The following is a 22,180-nucleotide window of genomic DNA, read 5'->3' as shown; positions in this document are numbered from 1 at the left end:
CTCCCGGCCCTGCCGGCCTCCGCCCTCGGCGCCGCGGCCATGGCGGCCAGCGCGAAGCGGAAGCAGGAGGAGAAGCACCTGAAGATGCTGCGGGACATGACCGGCCTCCCGCACAACCGAAAGTGCTTCGACTGCGACCAGCGCGGCCCCACCTACGTGAACATGACGGTCGGCTCCTTCGTCTGTACCTCCTGCTCCGGCAGCCTGTGAGTGGGGGCCGCGGGCGGGCGTGGGGCCCTGCCGGGCGGTGGGCGGGGGACCCGGGGCGGCTGTTGGGGCGCAGACTCGCGGGCGGCGGGGATGCGCTTTCGTTTTCGCCGGGCGGGGGTCCAGGCGGAGGGCAGCCTTCGTGGGCGGGGCTGGGGTCGGGATGGGGCGCCCGGAGCGAGCATCTCCGGTCCCCGCGCCGCCGGCGCCCCCTCCCTCGGGCCTCCGCTCTCTGGGGCGCTGACCCGACGGAGCCGCAGGGGAGAGACTGGAGGAGGCTGGGGGTGGGGAGGAGGCTGGGGATGGGGTGGGGGCCCGTGCGGGTCCTTTGTGCGCCCCGCCTCTCAGCGGCCGGGGCGCGGCGGTCCCCAGCGAGGCACCTGCCGGGCGCCCGTAGAGCGGGTTGGGGGGGCCGCCGCGGTGGGAGAGGGTGGGGACCACGCATATATCCTGTACGCCCCTCGGGTCCAGAGTACTTAGGTCACTGGAAAGAGGAGCCGGGATTAAAATGTCTTAATGGCAGAGATAGGAATCCCAAGGGAAAAGTTGGGGAGGATTCATTTCGGGAGAGGGAAGGAGAGGAGCAGATGTGAGTTTGAGGGGTTTTTAGCTTTATGATTCAAAGAGAATCTTGAGGAGTTTGGGGGAAAGTTTTCATGGAAATAAGGGTATTGATTAGGAGCTGTGTCATTCTAAACATGGTGGTGGTATTTGTAAGAGTACTCTGTCAATACCTTGTTCTGGCTGTGTGTAGAAATGGGGCAAGATGGAAAGACAGCATTGTTTTAGAAAAACGGAGACTTGACTACTGGGACGGTTTGTATTTGTTCTTCTTTGCTTCGTTCAGCTCTATTTTGATAAGATGTTCGTTGCTGTGAAATTTCTTTCGGAAAGTTTGCAAATGATTTTGGAACTGATGATAAGATGTTTTTTATGAACTAAGTATAAGATTCAAAGTGTGTTTTCGACGAAGTGGTAGTTACTAAGTATTTTTAAAAGCTTTGTTGTTCCCAAACATCTGAAATTCTTTTGTTTGTACCATTCCTTCAAATAAAGTAATTTGGTTACCCACCTCCCCAAATAAAAAAAAAAAAAAACAACGTTATTGAGACAGAGTACGTAATATAGGAGAAAAATCACATTTGGAAAATGCAGGACATGCCCAGTAGTGCACGGGTTACTTTTTTTAGTTGGGCGAAGAAGTCTTATTAATTGTTAGTCTTCCACGACTGTTATTTCCTCAACAAATATTTATTGGATACGTAGTAGGTTCTGCGTGATGCCTTCGGGCTTTCTGATAAATACAGCAAAATCCTTGTTTTCTCGGTGCTTACGTTCTAGTGGAGGAGATGGTGATATGTAAGTAATTAAATGAAAAACTGTCAGGGGAAAGTATGCACAAAACTAGTTGATAGGGGGGACCTTGTCTGAGAGTTACTTTTAGACTGTGTAGTCAGAGGAGCATTCTGAGGAGTCGGTAGTTAGTGATATTATTGAATTACCCCTGAATCATAGAGCTAGGTGGTATCTTGGAGATTGGTTCACACTTTTCATTTACAAATAAAGTTAAGTGACTTAATGTTGTGCAACTTTGATTCTAAAATGAAGCCAATAGTCAAATTCATTTTAACTGTACTTGACTTTTATTATGTACATAATAAGTATATCCCGCTTTTACTAAACACAGGGTCCTTTGATACATTTAAAGTATTTGGCTTGAAAAAATATATGTATATATTTACTGTTTTGGATTTCTGATATTTCTGTGTAGCCCTGTGTTAAGTATAGCAGGGCAACATTTAGTTTATTGCAGCAAATGCATAATACTATGAAGTATTTACAAATTTCTTCCTGGATTCCATGTTTCGAAGCATTCTATATAAAAGTATACCTCAGAATGATGACAATTGTTTATTTTAATGGGATTTTATAAAATAGGGCTTTGTATCTCTTTTGAGTGGTGATTCCACCAAAAAATACTTACAGCTTACTTGGCCTGGGTCATACACAGTGGGAGACACTGGTTACTTGGATCCTCCTGTCCTTACGGAGTTTGCATTCCAAGTATATAAACATAATTACAATATATTGTAACATTCCCTTTCTCTGAATGAGCTACAGATGAAATATGTAAATAATAGAGAAAATTTCACAGAAGATTTGATGTCTGAGAACAAAGACCATTAAAGACAAGATCCATGTGGCAGGTGGGTCTCTGTAGTTGAAAGAACAAGTCTTATGAGCTAGATAAACCTGGTTTTGAGTCCTGGCTCTACTTATTATCTACGTGGTATTGAGAATATCACTCAGTGTCTTTGAACTTGAGTTTTCCCATCTATGAAGTGGTGAGGATACAGTTTACCTTGTAGATTTTGGATGTAGATTAGTTTTCAGTATTTGAGATAATGTGTGTTTAACATCTCATACAATGCCTGGGACATAGTAGTTGGCCAATAAATGAGAGACATTATTAAAAAGGGGGAGAGGATGTCCCATGAGTAGGGAACAATATGAGAAAGACATCGAAATGGGAAGCACTTTTATAAAAATCTGTTTTGATTTTTTAGATGTAACTCTAAACCAGACTCAAATTAGTTTAAAAATATGAAGGGAATTTATTATTTGGTTTTAAATAAGACTTTATCCAGTGGCTTAATGATGTTGCCTAGATTTTCCCCATCTGCCCCCAGCTCCTGGAGCTATATACTCGTCCAACTTTTCTAGAAGTTCTGCAATTCACTCTAGGTTAGCTTAGGTCATATAGTTACCTTGAACCAGTGCCTTTATTGGACACATGTTCTACACTGACTTCACTGGAACAACAAGGATCCCCAAATAAAGTTCCCAAATCAGAAGTCTGGGATTCTTGGGGAGGAGGGAATGGTTGCTGGATCAAATGTCTGTTGCAGAAATATTGAAGGGAAACAGCTCCTGAGGATTTTTTTTCTTTGAAAAACAATAATGCAGGAAAAAATAAGAATAACATTTCTATTGATTTTAATGATAATTATGTATTTATCATTTAGATGACATGATATAATTGAAAAAATATAAATTTTGAAGTCAGGTTTTGATACTGCCACTATCTTCATGACTTAGGGCAAGGTATTAAGCCAGGCCATAATGTGCAGATTGGCCTGGATCCAGCCTCTCAGTCTCAGTTTCTTTGTGATAAGAAGATGATAAAGTATACCTTAGGATTGTTATGAGGATTAAATGGTGCAATTCATTGAATATTTATTGAACACATACTATATGTGAGGATGGGGCTAAGCAGTGGATATACATGTATTAAATAAGACATACTAGCTGCCATTCAGAAATCTTGATGTACCTAGAAAATGTTTATAAACAGTAAATGGTGTCTTGAATTCTAAATTTTAGGATAGTCACATATCTTTTATCATTCATTTAACAATATCTGTTTTAATAAATTAAATGTTAATATTACTAGACTCAGAGCTAATCTTTTCTTTTTTTCAGAGGACTGTCTTGTAAGTTGTATGATGTTCATTAAGAGTATTTTATTTAACTGAATTCAGATTGTGAAACTTTAAAATAGGCTTTAGACTTGGATGTAGTCAAACTATTCCTTATTCATGTAACGTTGATTTGCCACTTTCAGGTTCTATCAATAGAAATATTAAAATGATGAGTGGACACTTTATTACAGCCAACAGTAAAATACTACCTTCCTGTCAAAGACCTTTAAGTTGATTTAAAGACTAGTCTTGGACCAAATTATTTGATTTGTATAGACTAACATTAGTGTAATCAGTAAATAACATAAGACTTATTCTATCCTTAAATTATTCATGAATTTTTCAGAGTTTAGATAGAATTAAGAAAGATAACAGTTGAGAAATACTTTCTTTCTCTTAATACCAGCTGTTGTATGTGGACAATGCATTCATTTAAACTTGGGATTTCACAGGCAGATAAATGTAGCTGGATAGTAACTTACACTTTATAATTTTGTGTGCATTTTCACTCTTATGGTGAATCTTTATTGTAAGAATTTTAACTTTTTAAAATTAAAGTTGAACAGAGGACAAGAGACATTTAATTTGTCTTTATACAGTTATTAGCCGTAGAGTGGATTGTAATCAAATATCCTTTAAGAGCTCCGATTATAGTATTCAGGACCTCACGAGGTCACAGGGGGCAGTGATTTAAATCCTTAATTCCTTTTCCACTTTTTTTAGTATTCTAATGTGGCTACATTCAGGGAGATATTTTGACAATGGAATACAATTTCAGTTTACTGTAAGTGAGAAAACTTTGATACCTTTTTAATTGCTAAATTTTGCAAGCTCTTTGATGCAGGAAGTATGAAAATCAGTGCAATCAACAATCTGGGCAGATATAAAAACACTTTCTCATTTCTCTCTCCAAACCTTTATCTCTTGGTGGCTGTAACTTGGAACTCTAATTTGGAACAGTTGTGTTCAGTAGGTATGTAGTCTATAAAAAGATTGCTGGTGTTCAGTAAAGAAACTTGATATTTTTGAAATGTAAAAATTACTCAAGTTTTCTAGGAATTCTTTTTTCATCAATTAAACAAAACAACCTATAAGTATATGTCGATTATGTTTAATTTTGACAAGAGCCATTTATTTTCATTCTTTTTTTGTTTCATTTTTAATTCAACTTTAATTTCTATCAAAAGAGTACTCACATAATTTTACAAAGGAAAGAAAGGCTTATAGTGAACAGAAACAGTGATCTATTCCCTTCTTCGATTTCTGATTACCACAGACAGTTACTTGGACTCTTGTCTGTTCCCTTCTTCTGTGTTTACCTTAATATTTCTAACTAACATATTTAAAACATAGCTATTTTTAAAATTTTTCCATTTTGGCTTTTACCTATTGGCTGGTACAGGGAGGAAGATAAAGATTTGGCCTTCTTAACACTTCTCTTACTCTCTCCACTTAAACTTTGCTTCTGCTCCCTTAGTATAATTATATCACAATTTTTGGTTAAATCATATTCTGTATTTGCCTTATTGCAACTGTGTACAGAGTATTCTCGCTGTCGTGTAATGTGTTAGTATTACATATAGTTTGCTTCTTGTATAATCTTCTTCTCCCTGAAATTTCTAACTGTCTAGTTTTCTTCACTGGCTTTGTTTTCCATGTATATACCATTATTATATTCTCAGATAAATTACCTTTGCCGGGGTATAAAACTTCTTTCAGTATGATCAGACACATCAGGTACCCCCCGACCCCATGAATCTTTTCCAGGTACTTCTGTCATCTGGTATGGAAATGCTGCTCTCCAGGCCTGCTGTGCAGCTGTCATCCTGGGACTTTTCTTCTGCCTTCATCGTGGAGATTCCTTTCATACCTAACCTGTGTTCCACCCTGTCTGCCCAGGACACCTACATCACCATTAGCCTTCTGATCAGAAGTTAACAGGAGATCATTTTTGAGAGTATATGGCTGAGAATGTCTTATTTTGCCCTCATTTTAACTTAATAGTTTGTCTACATTCACAAAGGTGAAAATACCCCTTGGGATTTTTAAGGCATTGCTTCGTTATCTTCAAACCTTCAGTATAGCCATTGAGAAGTCTGGAGTTGTTCTTATTACTGATTCTTTGTGTCCTATCCCCCCCTCACCTGCCCCCTTTGGGAGTATATATGATCCTCCTTTTTTTTTTTTAATCCCTGGTGTTCTGACATTTCTATTGAAGTATTTTGGTATAAGTCTTTGTTCAATGTTGAGGCATTTTTGGGGACTCATTGATTTGGAAACTCATATTTTTTTAGTTCAGAGATATTTTCTCCAATCTTCTTGTTGGGGAAAAAGCCTAGCTGCCACTGTTCTAGGAGCCACATCGAAGGGGTCCCCGGGGGGCATAGAATTTATCATTCAGTTTGTGGATTCTCGGATAAGCCCCCAGTTTTTAGCATGGTACCTGGTAACCATCCTCACATATGCCCGAGTCCAGAGTCTATTTGGTGGTCTCTCCAGAGTAAATTTTTCTTCAGATTTTTCTGCCTGAGACCTGGTAGGGGGGTCGTCTCGTAGCCGTAGGGAAACGGGGAGGCTGTTTTTGACTCTTCCTAACCCCCCGCTCCAACTGCACCGGATTCCTTTGGTAATCTTTCAAGGGTTCTTGGATGGGAATTGACTTGTAATTGGCTTCTCCCACCTCTGCAACAGCTTCTATTTGGGCTTTCTTTACTCTGTGAAGTCAGTTACTGCTGGTATGTTCACTTTTTATCTTCCAAATTTTTTAATTAGAGAACTGTAGTGTGCTTTTGGACTCTTCCCTTGTTCTCTGTTACCTCTGTGTCTTTGTGGGTCAATGCCTTTTTATTCCTTTGCTGTCATTTCAGTGGAGTTTGGAGAGTGAAGACACTCTTGGGTTTTGTCCACTTTTAACTGGAATACCTTAGTTTATATCGTTACTTAAGTATTATTTTTTGGATGCTTGTCCTAAGTGTTATGAAGATGTTAGTGTAATATTTGTGACTTGCAAAACAAAAACCACCCCAAATAACAATTGTGGTTTACATTGTGTGTGCGTGTGTGTGTATGTGTGTGTGTGTGTATATATGTATGTACACATTCAGTGTTTTAATATTGGGTTCTGGATAATGTTTTGGACTATCTAGTACATACAGTGCTTGGCATCAACAGTCTGTAGAATCTTGATAACCTGTTAAAGACATCTTCCATCTGTTGTAGATTTGAAATGTATAATTTTTATAATATGAAACATTATTTATATGTAATATTGTTACTCACCAGGATTGAAATAGATCTTAATGTCAAATTGACGTTATTACTTTATGCCAACAATAGCCACCACAGCCTATTTCACATTTCAAATTTCCACAGCCTATTACAATATTTTAACCATCTTTTCCACAAGGAGAAGAAAAACAGTTAATTAACTAAATAAGCGTTCTTACTTATTCATCGTGCACACATTGTTATTTGAATTGAACAAATGGCTGTTAGCAAGACTGAGGCATAGTTAAGAGCAGCATACTGGTGGGCATATGGAATGAGTCACACCATCTGGTCGCCATCATACCTGGGTGGCGGTCCTTAAAACTCCTCCCAGGGATCTGCATATGACTTAATTATACCGCAAAAACATATTGGGCTGCACCAGTAGGTGACTTTGGAACTTCTTGAAACCAATTAACTGGCAAACATGCTTTCAAAATATCACTGCTGGTGTTATTAAATGAGTCATTATTTAATTATTTTTTTTGCACTAAACCGAAGACTTAAAATGTGATTTTTTCTGGTTCCAGAATGGGTGGTACTTCAACATTGGCACTGTGGAAATAATGTGGTTTACTTGCCCAACACTTTTATCCAGTAGTATGACTAATGCATTACAGTAAAATATTTTACAAATACTGAAGTCACACGACAGCTAGACGAGGCTTAGCAAGAAAGGGAAGTGGCACCAGCTTTCAGGAATGCGCCTTACACATAAGTAGATAAATTACAATTCAGTTTTGATTAGTCAAGGATTTCGTTCATTAAAGTGATTAAACCTGCTAGGTGGAGATGTTCTGCTAATGAGAAAAAAATTATTTTAATTAGTGTAAAAATTAGTGTTACTATAGATAGTAATATGGAATCAGTATTAGTGTGTTTTCTTAAGTTACCATATATTAGTGTTAACTTTTTTGGTGTATAGTTCTGTGAGTGTTAACACATATATCTGTATAGGTTCACGTAACTGCCACCACAATCAGAACATAGAACTGTTCCCTCACCCCTCAAGACTCTTCTTGCCTTTTCTTAATCCCTGGCAGCTACTGACCTGTTGTCCAACACTGCAGTTTTTTTTGCTGAGAATGTCATGTAAATGGAATCGTACAGTGTGTAACCTTTCCCATTGCCGTCTTCACTCTCCCTTAAGATTAATCCAAGTTAGTGGTCACGTATCTCAGTACTTTTATTTCTCCTTACTGCTGAGTAGTCTTCCATTGCTTGTGTATTTATTTACCATTTGAGGGACAACTGGATTGTTTCCAGTTTTTGATACATATCAGTAAAGCTGCTACAAGTACAGATTTTAGGGTGAACACACCTTTTTATTTCATTTGGATAAATACCTGCAAGTGAGTTTGCAAGGTCATAAGGCAAGTATGTTTAATTTTATTAATAAAATGACAAGCAGTTTTTTATTTTGATTATCCCTTTATACTGGTTTGGAAGTTGTAAATTCTATTTTTTTTTTATGGTCGCCATTGAAATATTCTTCATACTAACAGTCTAGAGTTAATCAGTATTTTAACGTTCCCCTAATAATACAAAGTCTTTAAAAAGCACAAAGTACCCTCACTTAAGTGCTACTGTTGGCAAAATGTTATCCTCCACACCCACCCCTGCATAAATTGGACTTTTTAAAATCAGATAATTGCTTGGATTTGCCTAAGTGTTTATCAGTTTCTTTGTTCACCCCTTTGTTAGGACCTTCTTGGGGTCATTTTTTTCCTTAAGGTATTTATAATATATGTTTCTTTAGTGAAGATCTCTTAGAGTAAATTCTTGGTTTATGTTTATCTGAAAATATTATTTTGATCTTATACTTCAAGGATAGTATTTCTGAGTTCACAACTGTTAATTTTTCTGACTAAAGAGAATATTCTGCTGTCCTCTGGTTCCCATTAACAAATCTACTTTTAGTTCAATTTTTTCTCTTTGTCTTTTTAAGATATTCTTTTTATGTTTGTAGTTTCACCAAAATGTTTCTAAGTGTAGATTTTATTCTGATTTTGATAAGCTGTGTTTCCTACCTGTATTTGTAGAATCATGCCTTTCATTGGATCTGAAAAATATCCTCCATTTTCTCTTCAAATATCACCTCCTTTATTCTTTCAGTTCTCTCAAAAGCAAGAGCATAGATTAGATATATGTTATATCTTCTAATATATGTTATACCTTTCTTTTTCTTTTCCCCCCTCACAACCGGTGTCTTTTTTGTTTTCTTACATGTCTGTGCTGACTCCTTGGTTATTTCGTCTCTATGTCTTCTAATTCACCAATTCATTCTTTCGGTGTGTCTAATCTCTTTAACTGATTTGTCGAATTTTTAATTTCCACATTTATAATTTTTTATTTCTAATAGTTTTGGCTTTTTAATTTGCCTGTTCTGATAATTACATATATCTTGTTTAATTTATGTCATCTTTTACTTATTTTAATGTTTCCTGTTTATGTTTATCTGAAAATATTATTTTGATCTTATACTTCAAAGATAGTATTTCTGAGTTCACAACTGTTAATTTTTCTGACTAAAGAGAATATTCTGCTGTCTTCTGGTTCATTTTATAACTGTTCATTTTATATTTTGTATTTGATAATTCTAATATTAAAATTGGGGGGAGAGATGGTATAAGACTGTTGTGTGATGATTTTTATTGCAACTTCATATTTTATTCAACTTTACATTTCCAAATCCTGATAGCATATTTGGAAATGCTGTCTTGTGAGAGCATTTGCATACTTCTCTGCTGGGATCTAAGGGTACTACCAACCTGAAGCTACTTTAAATTTAACAGGGGCATCTCAGGTTCACCACTCTCATCTTGTCTTTGCTGTCGTGGTATTTGCCTTCTGAGCAGCACTGCATTTCGTGTATAACACAGGCCACTCTCTGGTTTCAGCTCAGAATTTTTTTTTTTATTTGGTCTTTTTTTCTTTTGGGGAGGTGGGTCCTTAGAAATTTCCCTTAACTTTGTAGAAAGCCCAGGAAACAATATGTTAACAATTGTGTGTTTTTTTTTTTTTTATTTTATTTTATGGAGCATCAATTATTTTAACAGAGGGGCCTTTTCAGACTACCTAATCTGTCATACAATTGAAAGTAGAAATTAATGAAATTAAATATGCAAAATGCCAGTCTAGGTACTTTATAAATATCAGTTTCCTTTGGTTGTACTAACTTATATTTTGCCTACTAAATTGTAGAAGCATGCTTGATATCACATAGTTCATTGTTGGTTATTTTTTTGTGGACACTCCGTAGTCTTTTCTCATTTTAATTTTAATATATACTATACGGATTTTAAACTTGAATATTTTGTCATTTTATAGAATGAAGTATTTATTTCTTCTTTTTGTTATTGTGGAAGTAATGACATGGGAACATTTAAATTTTTTTTGTATATAGAGTGAATGTGTAGAATGTTTTGTGTCAAATTGAACCTAGGTAGAAGTTATACCTCAATAGAGATCCAAAGGAATTTCAGTAGTTTCTTCTGCTCGATAGTTCATATTTGGTGTATTTCTAACAATGATTCTGAGCTAGAGAGATTTTGCTGTCCTCTACCTCCCCCCTGGCGGGGGAGGACTTGGCAGTATCTGGAAAACATTTTTGATTGTCACTACTGGTTTGGGCGTGCTACTGGCATCAGTGTGTAGAGGCCAGGGATGCTGCTTTACATCCTGCAATGCATAGGACAGCCCCCCGCCCCCCGCCCATACAAAGAATTATTTGGCCCAAAATATTAATAGTGCCAAAGTTGAGAAACCTTGAATTAGAGGAATGAAGTGAAGATAAGGCGTTGATGCTGGTAGGTGTATTTGGGAGGAAAGGTTTTAAGCTTTTTAGGAAAACTGAAAGGAAGCCTTAGGAAAATTCTCTCCTTCCCTTATTTCCTTCTTCTGATTCCTAGCACAGACATTCCCATCCATAAAGCTAGGACTAAAGGTCCAAATTTTTGACTATTAATACTGGTCACTTGGACTTACCATTATTTCTTGCAATTTTTTTCTGTTATAGAATAATATAGATTCATTGTGGGAATCTTGGAGAAAATAGAAAAAATATCATTCAGTCTCATTATATGTATGTAAGGACTGTTAATGTTTTGGGGCATTTGGTTTGTTTTCTTTGGAGGTTTTTTTTTAATGCAGTTCTGAGATTGCTATATAATTTCATTTTAAAAAATTAAAACAAACTTAAGAATGCATAATGTTAGATAGTTTTATTGTCATTTACTTAAATACTTCCCCTTTGGTATCAAAATGTTTCTGATGTTTTCCTATTACAAATTATGATGAACATCTTGTACATAGTTAGCTACGTTTCAGAGGTAAAAGCAGCTGGTGAGCAAGCAAAGCTTCATCTGTATTTGCAGCTGCTCCCCAGCACTAGCATCACTGAGTCAGCTCCTCCTCAGATCATCAGGTATTAGATTCTCATAGGAGCTCCAGTCCCTGGTGCCAAAAAGGTTGGGGACTGCTGCAGGCTAAAAGGATATTACTGGGTCAAAAGGCTGGAATGAGATTCTTGACCCAAATTGGTGAGTTTATCCTGCCATCTGTGTGTGAAGACTACTCATTTACTACTGACTCATCAGTCTGCATTCTACTGATAGAGTCAGTCTTTAATTTTTTTTTTTACCAAACTATTTTATAAGCACATGATGATCCATGTATAGAGGTTTTGGAGGCTAAAAGAGGAAACATCCTTGTATATCCATGCATTGAGAATATAGTTAATCTGCTTGAATAAATGGGATTTAAAAGAACAATTAGAGAAATCAACATGAACAAATGTAATACTTCCTTGGAGTTATTCAGTTTATGTAATTAATGTGGCCTTGCAGAATTATGTCTGCTGGTTTTGTAAATCAAATTCTATTTTAAGTGCACTGAGAGAGCTCATTTAAAGAAATCTTGTGATAAGTGGGAAAAATGTACTTTCACAGTTTGATTGTGAGTACATTGTATTTGTTTCATAAGTTGAAAATTTTGTTATTTAAGTAATGAATACCTCCTTTATGCATAAATGGACCTTGTGATATGGTAGGAACTCAAGATCTGTGAGTGAATAAACTATACATTGTACTGCTGTCTGTAAAACTTAACTGCCCCCAAAACAAACGAACAAACAGGGATTTCCTCATCTAATTGCTCCAAAATTTCTATCCAAACTGTACATCCTTGTAACAGTGTTTGACATTTTCTCTTTAGAAAGTAATTTTTTTGCCTTTTCTGTTTTTAAAAAGGATACTGTAAGAAAGATGGAAAGGTAAAGGATCGGCTGTAACGAGGAGGAGGTATTAGGGAACAAGGAGAGAGACCAGGTGACTAAGTGAGAAGGAGAAAGAGGAATTTGAGAGAACAAAGATCATAAGTTAATTCCTTCTTGAATTGGTTTGGAGCTGGATGGGGGTGGAAATACATAATAAGCTTCCCAGAAAATGGTGAATTTAATCTTGTCTGATAATCAGGATGAGTTGGAAAACAAAGTGTATGCTTTAAATGAATAATAATGACTTTTGGAAATTTAAAAATTATCTTTAAAGCCTTGATTTGTTATTGCAAATTGTAAAGGTACTTGAAAGTAATTCACACTGTGGTTGTTTCTTCATAGTTAAATTTGAAAGTTTTACTAGGATGAAATTGCTGTGTTCAGTTTCTCCTACTATGCAATCTTTATTTCTGAAGTATTGATTTACCAAGAGCTAGAAGGGAAATAGTTTGTTAATTTAAAATTTAAACAAAGCAAAACATAATAACAAAACCTAACATTTCTCCACTTTGAAATGTGAAACAAAGTGCAGCTTGTCATAATTCAAAGCATGATCTGAAAAGTGAGCCATCTATCTATGACAGAAGGGAAAGAAGCAACAGGATATAAAAGTTGAGGAGCTTCTGTTAATTCTGAATTCTCTTTATTGTTTTGATTTAAAATATTGTAAATTTCTAGAATGCGACATACCATGTTTAATTATTCAAAAATGATTCCAAAATATTTTTGAAAGATTTTTGGTTCACTTGTTATTTCACATAATTTTAAATATCTTTTTTAATTAGCATGGATGATTGCAAAATGACTGTGACAGATTCTATAAAAATGTTAGTAATATACTCTAAAACCTGGATTCCAAATGACACCTTTACCTAAACAAGACATGACTCCAAAGTAATTTTATGAAACTTTGCATGGATTTCTCTGTTACTTTGCATCGATTATTTAACTCTTATTCTTGTATAACCACTTTGTGGTATTTGGACAAAATGTGAATAGTTCTTACTCTTTCTGAGTGCATTTCTATTCACTTTTTCATGTGCGTGGTAAGACATCATCACAAAACTTAGGAAAAAGTCCTGTTAAGAAAAGACTTCAAGGTTGTAAAGGACCGTAAAAGTCATTTTCATGTATCCAGCTAGTTCACAAATCCCTTCTCCATGGTCCTGCTGTTTCCATTTGAACATTTACTACCTCCTGAGGTGATTAAAAATGTTCCTTATTATCAGTCGATACTTGAATTGATGGAAACATGGGACTTTATTCTTATCAGTTGATAACTTCAAATTTCCTTGGGTTAGTTTTGATTTTCTATAATAGCCTCAAACTTAAACGTAGTAGCTATTTGACTAGAATATTTGCGTAGCTCCAAACTTAACACATCATCATTTTCTTAGGAAGTATGAAAACGTTTAAATAATTACTTTTTGAATTCTTTACCCATAGAGCTTTTCACATATAGTCTCTTCTTTCTCCATCAAAAACACACTAAAGCAATATTTGTATTTCCTAGGAATTCATGTGTTACAAGTATAATGTGGTCCTAACTAGGTACTCGAATTTATTTTTAAATATATTATTTAGTGTGGGTCTAGTCAAACTTACCTTGACATATCTGTTGTGGGAATTAATAAAGTAAAATAATTTTAAAATATTTTTAGTTTAAGTAAAAACAATGTTCCAAGTTTAAATGTGCTAACTATAAATGTTTTGCATTAATATGTAACTTTATAAATAGAGTATATAATAGTAACTTTGTAAAATATTTTCTCTTTTAGGCGAGGGTTGAATCCCCCACACAGGGTGAAATCTATCTCCATGACAACATTCACACAACAGGAAATTGAATTCCTGCAAAAACATGGAAATGAAGTAAGTGTTTTTACAATTTCAACTTTTTTTGTTGGCAGTCATTTTAATAAGATTTAATAAGTTGTTTAGAATGGTGAATTTCACTGCCTAAAAAAAGTTATTTTTGTGTTTTATAATTTAGCTATTTTAGAATGAATAATGTATTTAGAATTAATGCCTAATCTCTAAATACTTTGCCTTAAACTTGAGGTAAAACATACGGATTTAAAACTCATCAGGGTTGACTGTAAAAGGCATTTTTGAAGGGTATTTTCTTTTGGAGTAACTGTTCGTCTTTGGTTTAAAAGGTGAAAAACAGAGAAAAAGAATGAACTTTGAGGTACTCTTGTGAACTTGTGAGGATGCTGTGTGATCAGCTTACACCTGAGGTCCCTTTTACTGTGCTTTTAACTTGGGATGCATACACGATGTGTACCATTGAGCAGGTGCTCAGCGGGGAGGTTGGTTCTTGAGGGGCAGCCTAGTGTCATGGGGAAGCCAGTGGTGTAAAGGTTTGGAGAGGAGCGTTGTCCTTCCACTCGCTTTCGTGGGCTTTAGTAATTCCATTCTGTCTGTTTGCTTTCTTGTTTTTAGTTCCATGTTCTGCATTAGTAAAAGTGGTGATCTGATATTCTTTTAAAAAACTATAAAATTATCAAAGAAAGTGGGAATATTTTGTAATCTTGGGATAAGGATGAGCCAGTCACCCAGTTGATTAATAATAGCCATTATTACTTCACAGGCAAGTCTTAACACTTCCTAGAAAGGAAACAGTAGTTTACTTGTAATATTCTGGTTGTGTATTTTTGATACAGGAGGCAGAATGTAAGTTAATACTAGTTTCAGTCTCCTTTTCACCTTCAGAAGTTGTATGTGAGCATTTTTCACTCTGCTTCTCTCTTCCCAACACTTGGATAGTAGTATCTTAAACTTGACTGCCTACTTGTGATGCGTGTGTGTTTTTGGTTCTAAAATAGTGAAGAAGTATAAATTCAAGATAATGAAATATTTTTAAATACATGACTTATAGAAGTGAGCACACTTTGAAGTCTCCAAATTTTACTGATAAAAAATTATTTTATGTGATCAAGTTCCAGAATGATATGGTACATTACAGGAAACCTAAAACTAGATGAAAGAACAGAGGTTTGTAATGACAGTTAAATATAGAATAATAAAATTATGGATTAAAATAAAGTTTAAACTATTTGTATAGTTTGGGATTAGCCTAGTAACTTTAAATTTCTTTCTTAGAGTGTTGGCCTAGCATGCAAAATTTTGGACATTAGAATGGTGTGAGAAATAAAAGAATCTATTCTGATCTTAGATTAAAAGTCTAATGACAAAAAAAAAAAAAAGAGTCTGATGACAGTTGATAACTGGAAAGGTCTTTTGGAGAAGTAAGTAAAAATGTCCAAACTTGTCAGTAGGTAAGGTTAGATGGAGACTTGTCCCAAAATACTAAGTTTTTTTTTTTTTAATGTGGTAATAACACTTAACATGAAATCTACTGTCTGAAAAAGATTTTAAGTGTACAGTACAGTATTATGAACTGTTGGCACAGTGCTGTACAGCAGATCTCCATCACTTACTCATCTTGCGTAACCGAACTGTGTACCTGTTGAACAGCAGCTCCCCAGTTCCCCCGCCAAGCCCCTGGCAGCCGCTGTTCTACTTTCTGCTTCTGTGATTTTGACTATTTTAGGTACCTCATGTAAGTGGAATCATACAGTATTTGTCCTTCTGTGACTGGCTTATTTCACTTTAGCAAAATGTCCTCAAGGTTATCCATGTGTCACAGGTGGCAGGATTTCTGAAGGAACAATTTTTAAACTGTAACATCAGAATAAATTTAGAATACATTAAAGAAAATATTTGATTTTAGGCAACCCATTATATCAAAGAGTAGAAACAAAATAAACATTAGGGATGACTGGAATGGGTTCACGAATCTTAAATTCTCAAGAGCCATGCAAATTGATAGGCCACTTCAAACATTCGTCATGACAGTCACTGCTCGGTCCTGTGGGTGCAGTTACAGATGTTACGTAGGCTTAGCTGGTGTAGGGCTCCCAGTATAGTTGAAGAGGACAGGTGTGTAAACACATATTTATTTCATGGCGTTAGGTAATTAATGATAAGAATAAGAAGTTTCAGATGTAATATGGGAGACAGACTCCATCTGTTGGTGAAAAGGAGAGGCTTGGGAAGATGTCACAAAGGGGATAAAATGTTTGCTGGTGTTTGAGGGTAACTAGCTCTTAAGCCGGCAGGAAAAGATACTGACGGCAGAGCAAACGCAGTGTGCATGGAAAAAGGGAAATTGGCAGTGGCTCTTATTGCTAGAAAACATGCCAGCCTTTTAAGTACTTAAGACAGACATTCCTTCTTGTGTCCCTAAGGACATCTTAGGGCCCAAATACCAGGTTAGGTATATTTGATTCTTTGCAATATTAGCAGAATCTGGGTTCTTAAAAGCTCAAGAGATGTGTGTGGAAAGTGCGGATTGATATATGAAGTGTGGGATGGTACAACTTCATAAAAATACTTTGACTTCAAGTACATGTGCTCTATTATCAGTTTATCTCATTTAAACAGTTAAATCTTAAATATAGCATGCGTAGAGAAAAGTATAGATTTTAATTTTTTATTTCAAAATATGTTGCCATATTTCAACTGTGTGTCATCTTTCAGTTGTTTGGAAAGAACCATACGCAGTCACACATTTTGGATTAAAAAGGCACTTGTCAGTCTGTGCATTTTGTGCATGAATCGGTTTGTGCCTGAAGAGGAGTGTTTCTGAAGTTCAAAGATCAGAAAGTATATTGACTCTGGGAGCAATCTTGGATCTTCTACCCCGTGGGGGAGTTTTAGTGTTCTGAGGGGCACGTTTGGTTGTCACGATCAAGGGTGTTACTGGCTTAAGCAGATAAGTTCCGTGGTTGCTGGGTGACTCACAATGTGTTGAACAGAATTAACCCACATTCCATGTGCTTTTCATTTTATATGGGAAAAGCTTGTTGACAGTCATCTGCATATAACTTAAATCTGTTGTACATGCTTGCTTTGTAGTTGTAAAGAACTTATTGCCAAAGACAGTCATGCTGTTAAGTCCAGAATTGGGAGGGGACTACCAAGTTATAGGGCAAAGGGCATGGGCACAGGGAGACAGTTGGGGCCATCAGTGCGATGGCTCAGCACATGTGTATCTAGGGAAGATTTCACTTTTCATTTAGAACCTTAAGAGTTGTTCACTGTTAGGAAAATCACAAAACTGATGGCAACACAACTTACAGTACTTGAGTCATCATCGGTAGCTGTGGTAAGCAAACACTGTTATTACTATTCATGAATATGTATCAAGGACACAGTGTTTATAACAGTATATTAATAGTTTCTGCATAAGGAGTTTACAAATAACTTGACTATTTAGTGTTCTCAGACTCCTACAATGTGTTCAGTGGAGCAGATATGTACATTATTAGGTTATAGAACATAGTATGCCAGATGTTAGTAAAATATTTTGCAGCAATGCAAGCATTTATTATTTGCTGAAATGGTTTTGACATTTTTTCCCAAAAGTAAAATATTTCACAAAAAATTTCCATATATTGTAAGCCTTTCTTTTGTATCAGAATATCAGAAGCTACTTTAAAAATGTGCGTGTGTGTGTGTGTGTAGTTTCCTCCATATGTTCTCTTTTGTGATATTGCGGGTAAATCATGGCCTTAAAGTTAAAGGAATTTCACTATTAGATTAATTTCTGATTATAAAAGTTAATGGAATGAGGGCTGGCAAACAGTGTTATCGATAATTCAGTAAAAAGAAAATTAGAAGTAATTTTATTTTGAAACAGTTTTTCCTTTCTAGTAGCAAATTAACCTTCCTGATTATGTTTTAGGATTGAGAGTAAAGAGGTTAGTTACTATTGATACTCCACAGGCATAAAGTCTACATGTAGAAATAAAATTATGCATTGATTGACAGCATTTGATTTTTATGCTAGATTATAAAAATAACCCTCAAACAGCATCTGTTGTTTATTTTTAAAAACCTTAGAACAGTAGACCTGTAAGGAAAGATGCCCTTTCTCCCTGTTTACAGTCATGATCGATTGATTCTTTATTCTTGAATCAGAAATTTATTAATCGCCTACTGTGTACTAGGGACTGTCCTCGGGTGCTTGGGGTACAGTGTTCAGCAAAGCCAGACATGATTTGTACCCTTACATAAAGCTCACAGTCTAGTGGGGGAAATTTTTTTTTTTTTCAATTCCATTTCAGTATAAGAGTGAGAAAGGGCTTCAGTTTGGAGTTGCAAATCCTCGGGAATATAGAGACAGTATTCTTCAAGCAGTTATACTTACTATTTAAATAGACCCTATTTTATGATTTAGGCCTTTTAGGCAGTGAAAATCTCATCTTTGAGAAAGATTGGAGCTATTTTTTAATCAGAAACAAGCACTGCCACAGCTGAAAATATTTTTGTTTCTCAAAAAATTATAATTCAGAATTCACGTGACAGTTTAAAATCCAGATATCATTTTATGATATATTATACTCATAACTTATTATGAGATTAAATAGGACACTAGTTGTTATTTCCTAAATCTTCCTGTCCTATAATAAGTGTTGGTTATTCTCGGTATATAATAGTGGACTTTGAAAAATGGAATGCCAGTATCAGAAAGAGCCTATGGGACATTATCAGAACAAAGACAGTGAGCTTTTGAATGAATCCTGAATCAGTGCATGGAACTGTCGTTTCTTTTAAGTTTGATTTAAAACTGAGCAATCTAACTTAGACTGCTTCTCTGTAGAGGAATTGATAAAATTGGGCAGGGCTTGTTAAATATTCCTTGAAGCATAGTGGTCTTGTGCATAAAGGATTAGATTTGGACCTTGTGGGTTAAGAATGTTGGACAAGATGCCTTTGAGTCTCAATTTCTACAGTTGTAAAATAGTAACAATGATATCTTTATATAGAAAGGTTAGAATACTTTGATCTCAGAACTGTGAAAATTCCCAGAATATTTCTTGTTGAATGATATAGATATTCAGATTTTTATTGAATTAGAATCTAAGGTAATGGATGTAATAGGAGAAAGATTATCAATATTTCCTTCACTCTTTGCTCAGAGTGGTTTTCATTGGGAGTTTTTAGTTGTCATAGAACACAATAGTGTCATTTACATTACTATATAGGTTTTGTATTTAAACTGTTGGAGAATTTAAACTTTGAATTTATAGCTTAAATAATAATAAAAACTGGCAGTTCTTGTACATATTCAGTGTCATCATTGAGTGGCAGAGTTAAGATATGTATCTGGTACCCCAGGATTTACGGTTACCTTGTTGGATTGCTCTCCCAGGTCACATATTTGTTTTTCTCCAGCTTGTCATTCCTCTCAGACATTCTAGCTCCCTCTCACCTCTCAGCTTTTCTTGTTTCTTTCTTTTCATTAAGTGTGTTATCTTTTTTTAAAAAATCTTATCTGCACCTAATTAAAAATATGAATTGTTAGACTTGTTTGTTCTTTTTAAAACATTTTATTATGGAGAAGGTTATATATCTATACAAGAAGACAGAATAATGTAACAAACTCCCATCAGCTTATAGTCCTGTCCCTTTTTTATTATTTTGAAGCACATCTAAGTCATACAATTTCATCTGTAAATTCATCAACTAATGTTATCCCTAAAAAACAAGGATTTTAAAAAACATAACCACAATACCATTTTTGTGTCCATAAAAGTTAACAGTAATCTAGTTATGTAGCCAGTGTTCAAATTTCCTTTAGTTGTATAAATTTCCTTTTTTTCCTTTCCCTTAAGAGTCTTTTTGACTCAAGATTCAAGGCAGGCCTACATGTTACGAGTGGAAATATGGGTTTTAAAACTGTACTTCTGATAAAGGATTGCAGACTAAGTGGGTCATGGTCCAACCTGCAAAGGCCTGGCTGGGACAAAGCGGCTTCTTGGCGTCTGTATCACTTGCTTTGTGGGATAGAGACACATTTGGTTCTGGACTGGGAGATGGGGGCGGTCTCAGACCAAGTGGCTACTCTGGGTCTGGGTACCCTTTAACCTGGGGGCCTTGCCATCTTAAATCCCTGGGAAACAGGTACTTAGATGACTTCTAGGCCTTGCAGCAAACTCTCGACACAAATGCCCATAGTATACATCTGAATTGTAGTCCTTCACTTGTGTCTTTTTTATTGCTTTAGCATCAGCTGCTACTCTGGCTCTTGAAATTGACGTTGGGTTCTTTCTACAGAGCAGGAATCCTGTTTGGCTGTTAGGATAAAAACTGGCATCTCTTCAAGAAAGGATGCCATCTGGTTGTAGGGTGCATTATCAGCTAGTAAGAAGAAAACTTGAAACAAGTTCTGGGCCCATAGATTTTTGAGGAATTGCTGACGTTACTGAAGGTTTCTTTATTCTGTTCGATGACATTTAAGCCATTCTGCACAGGCAAGATCAGCTATGTATAGAGAGTAGCCAGAGGCTATGTCTGGTAGGAACTTCTTGAAGATTTAGATACGTTTTGTCAGTCTTCTACTGGACCCTGGATACGGCTGGTTCCCCTAGGATGACCTCATACTGGCCTGTAATGCTGAGATCTTTCCTAGGATGGAGTGGCTGCGAGCCCTCACCTTCTGGTACCAGAACTTGTTTTTTTTGCCACCGATTGCAGTGTGGTGCAGGTGAGTGGGATCTCCTGGTAGCATGAGAGCTGTGGTGCAGCAGCTGCTCTGCTTGCAAGGGGCCTGGTTGGGCTACCTGCTGGATTGTCTCTCAGAGCCCCTCTCTCATGATGACAGTACAAGATTCTGGTTTCCATCAGAGGCTGCTCAAAGCTACAGCACAGCAGCCAGATCTGCCTGTCTTCCCCGCCACAACATTTTGTTATGAAATATTTAAATATACATAAAAGTTAAAAAATTGTTCAGGGAGAGTAAACATTGTGCTGCTATATTTGCTTTAGGTACATATACTTACATATCTATCCATTTGTCATCCACCTTATATTTTTCTTGAATTTCAAAGTAAGTTGCAAACAGTAGTTCACATCACCCCTAAGATCTTTAGTATATCATTAATTAGAATTCATTATTTGTTAATTTTTTTAAGGTACAATTTACATAATAGTGAAATATAAAAATCTGAAGTGTACCGTTGGAAGAGTTTTGGTAAATGCAAAGCCCTGTAAAGATATACTCCAAAGCCCTATAAAGATAAAGAACATGACCATCATTCCAAAAAGCTTCTTGACATCCCTTTCTCTTTAATCGCTCTCCCTTCCAAGGGCAGCTACTGTTTTGATTTTTATTCATATTCATCTCAGTAAAATATTAAAGAATATGCTTTTTTGGTATGAAACGTCTTTTGAGAGTTAGGCATGTGGATGCATGTAGCTTTTTTTTTATTACTGAGTGCTATTCTGTTACATGAATATCAGAATTTATTCATTCTTTGTGAGATACATGTTTAGTGAGTATTTTCTTCTGGTCTGTGGCTTTCTCATTAATTTTCTTGTTCGTGTCTTTTGATAAGCAGAAGTTTGTCTTTTTGGTGAAATGTGTCAATTCTTACTTTTGTAATTGCTTTCTCCACTCTGTCTTACGAAATCTCTGCCTGCTCTCAAATCATGAGAATAGTCTCATTTTATTTTAGAAGATTTGAAAACTTTAGCTTTTATGTTTACATCTATGCCCCAGCTCAGATTAATTTTAGCATATGATGTGATGGCGGTCAAGGTTCATATTTTTCCATGAATCTATATAGTTTTCCAGCTCCATTCGTTAAAAACACTTTCCTCAATGCCTTTGTCAAAAATGAAATGACCTTATAAGTATGGATATGTTTCTGCACTCTCTATTCATTTATTTATTCCTTGGTACTTAGGCCAGTGTCATACTGTGTTGAAGTCAGTCTTGAAGTCAGGTAGTGCAGGTCTTCCAATTTCATTTTTTAAAGAATTGCTTTACATATTTTAGGTCACAAGTTGGCAAACATGGCCACCCAGCCAAATTTGGCCTGTTGCTTGTTTTTATAGGGCCCATGTGAGTGATCTACCATTGTTTGACATCCAGGCC

The 22,180-nt window shown here is 36.1% G+C and overlaps 1 protein-coding gene across 2 annotated transcripts in view; it reads left to right on the top strand.

Annotated features, from left to right (window-relative positions):
- Positions 1 to 6: 6 nt before the first annotated feature.
- The window catches only part of AGFG1 (ArfGAP with FG repeats 1), a 66,591-nt gene continuing 44,417 nt past the window's right edge, over positions 7 to 22,180 (top strand). For both annotated transcript variants that reach the window (XM_011364059.1, XM_011364058.1), the window contains exons 1-2: positions 7 to 206; positions 14,010 to 14,103. In XM_011364059.1, the coding sequence (XP_011362361.1) occupies positions 40 to 206; positions 14,010 to 14,103 (261 nt within the window). In that variant the 5' untranslated portion in view covers positions 7 to 39. The remainder of the gene's footprint in view (positions 207 to 14,009; positions 14,104 to 22,180) is intronic.

This window comes from Pteropus vampyrus, unplaced genomic scaffold (genome assembly GCF_000151845.1).
Source record: "Pteropus vampyrus isolate Shadow unplaced genomic scaffold, Pvam_2.0 Scaffold93, whole genome shotgun sequence".
NCBI classification, from domain to species: Eukaryota; Metazoa; Chordata; class Mammalia; order Chiroptera; family Pteropodidae; genus Pteropus; species Pteropus vampyrus.
The sequence above is the reverse complement of the archived record's forward strand: the minus strand, read 5'-3'. Positions and strand labels throughout refer to the sequence as shown.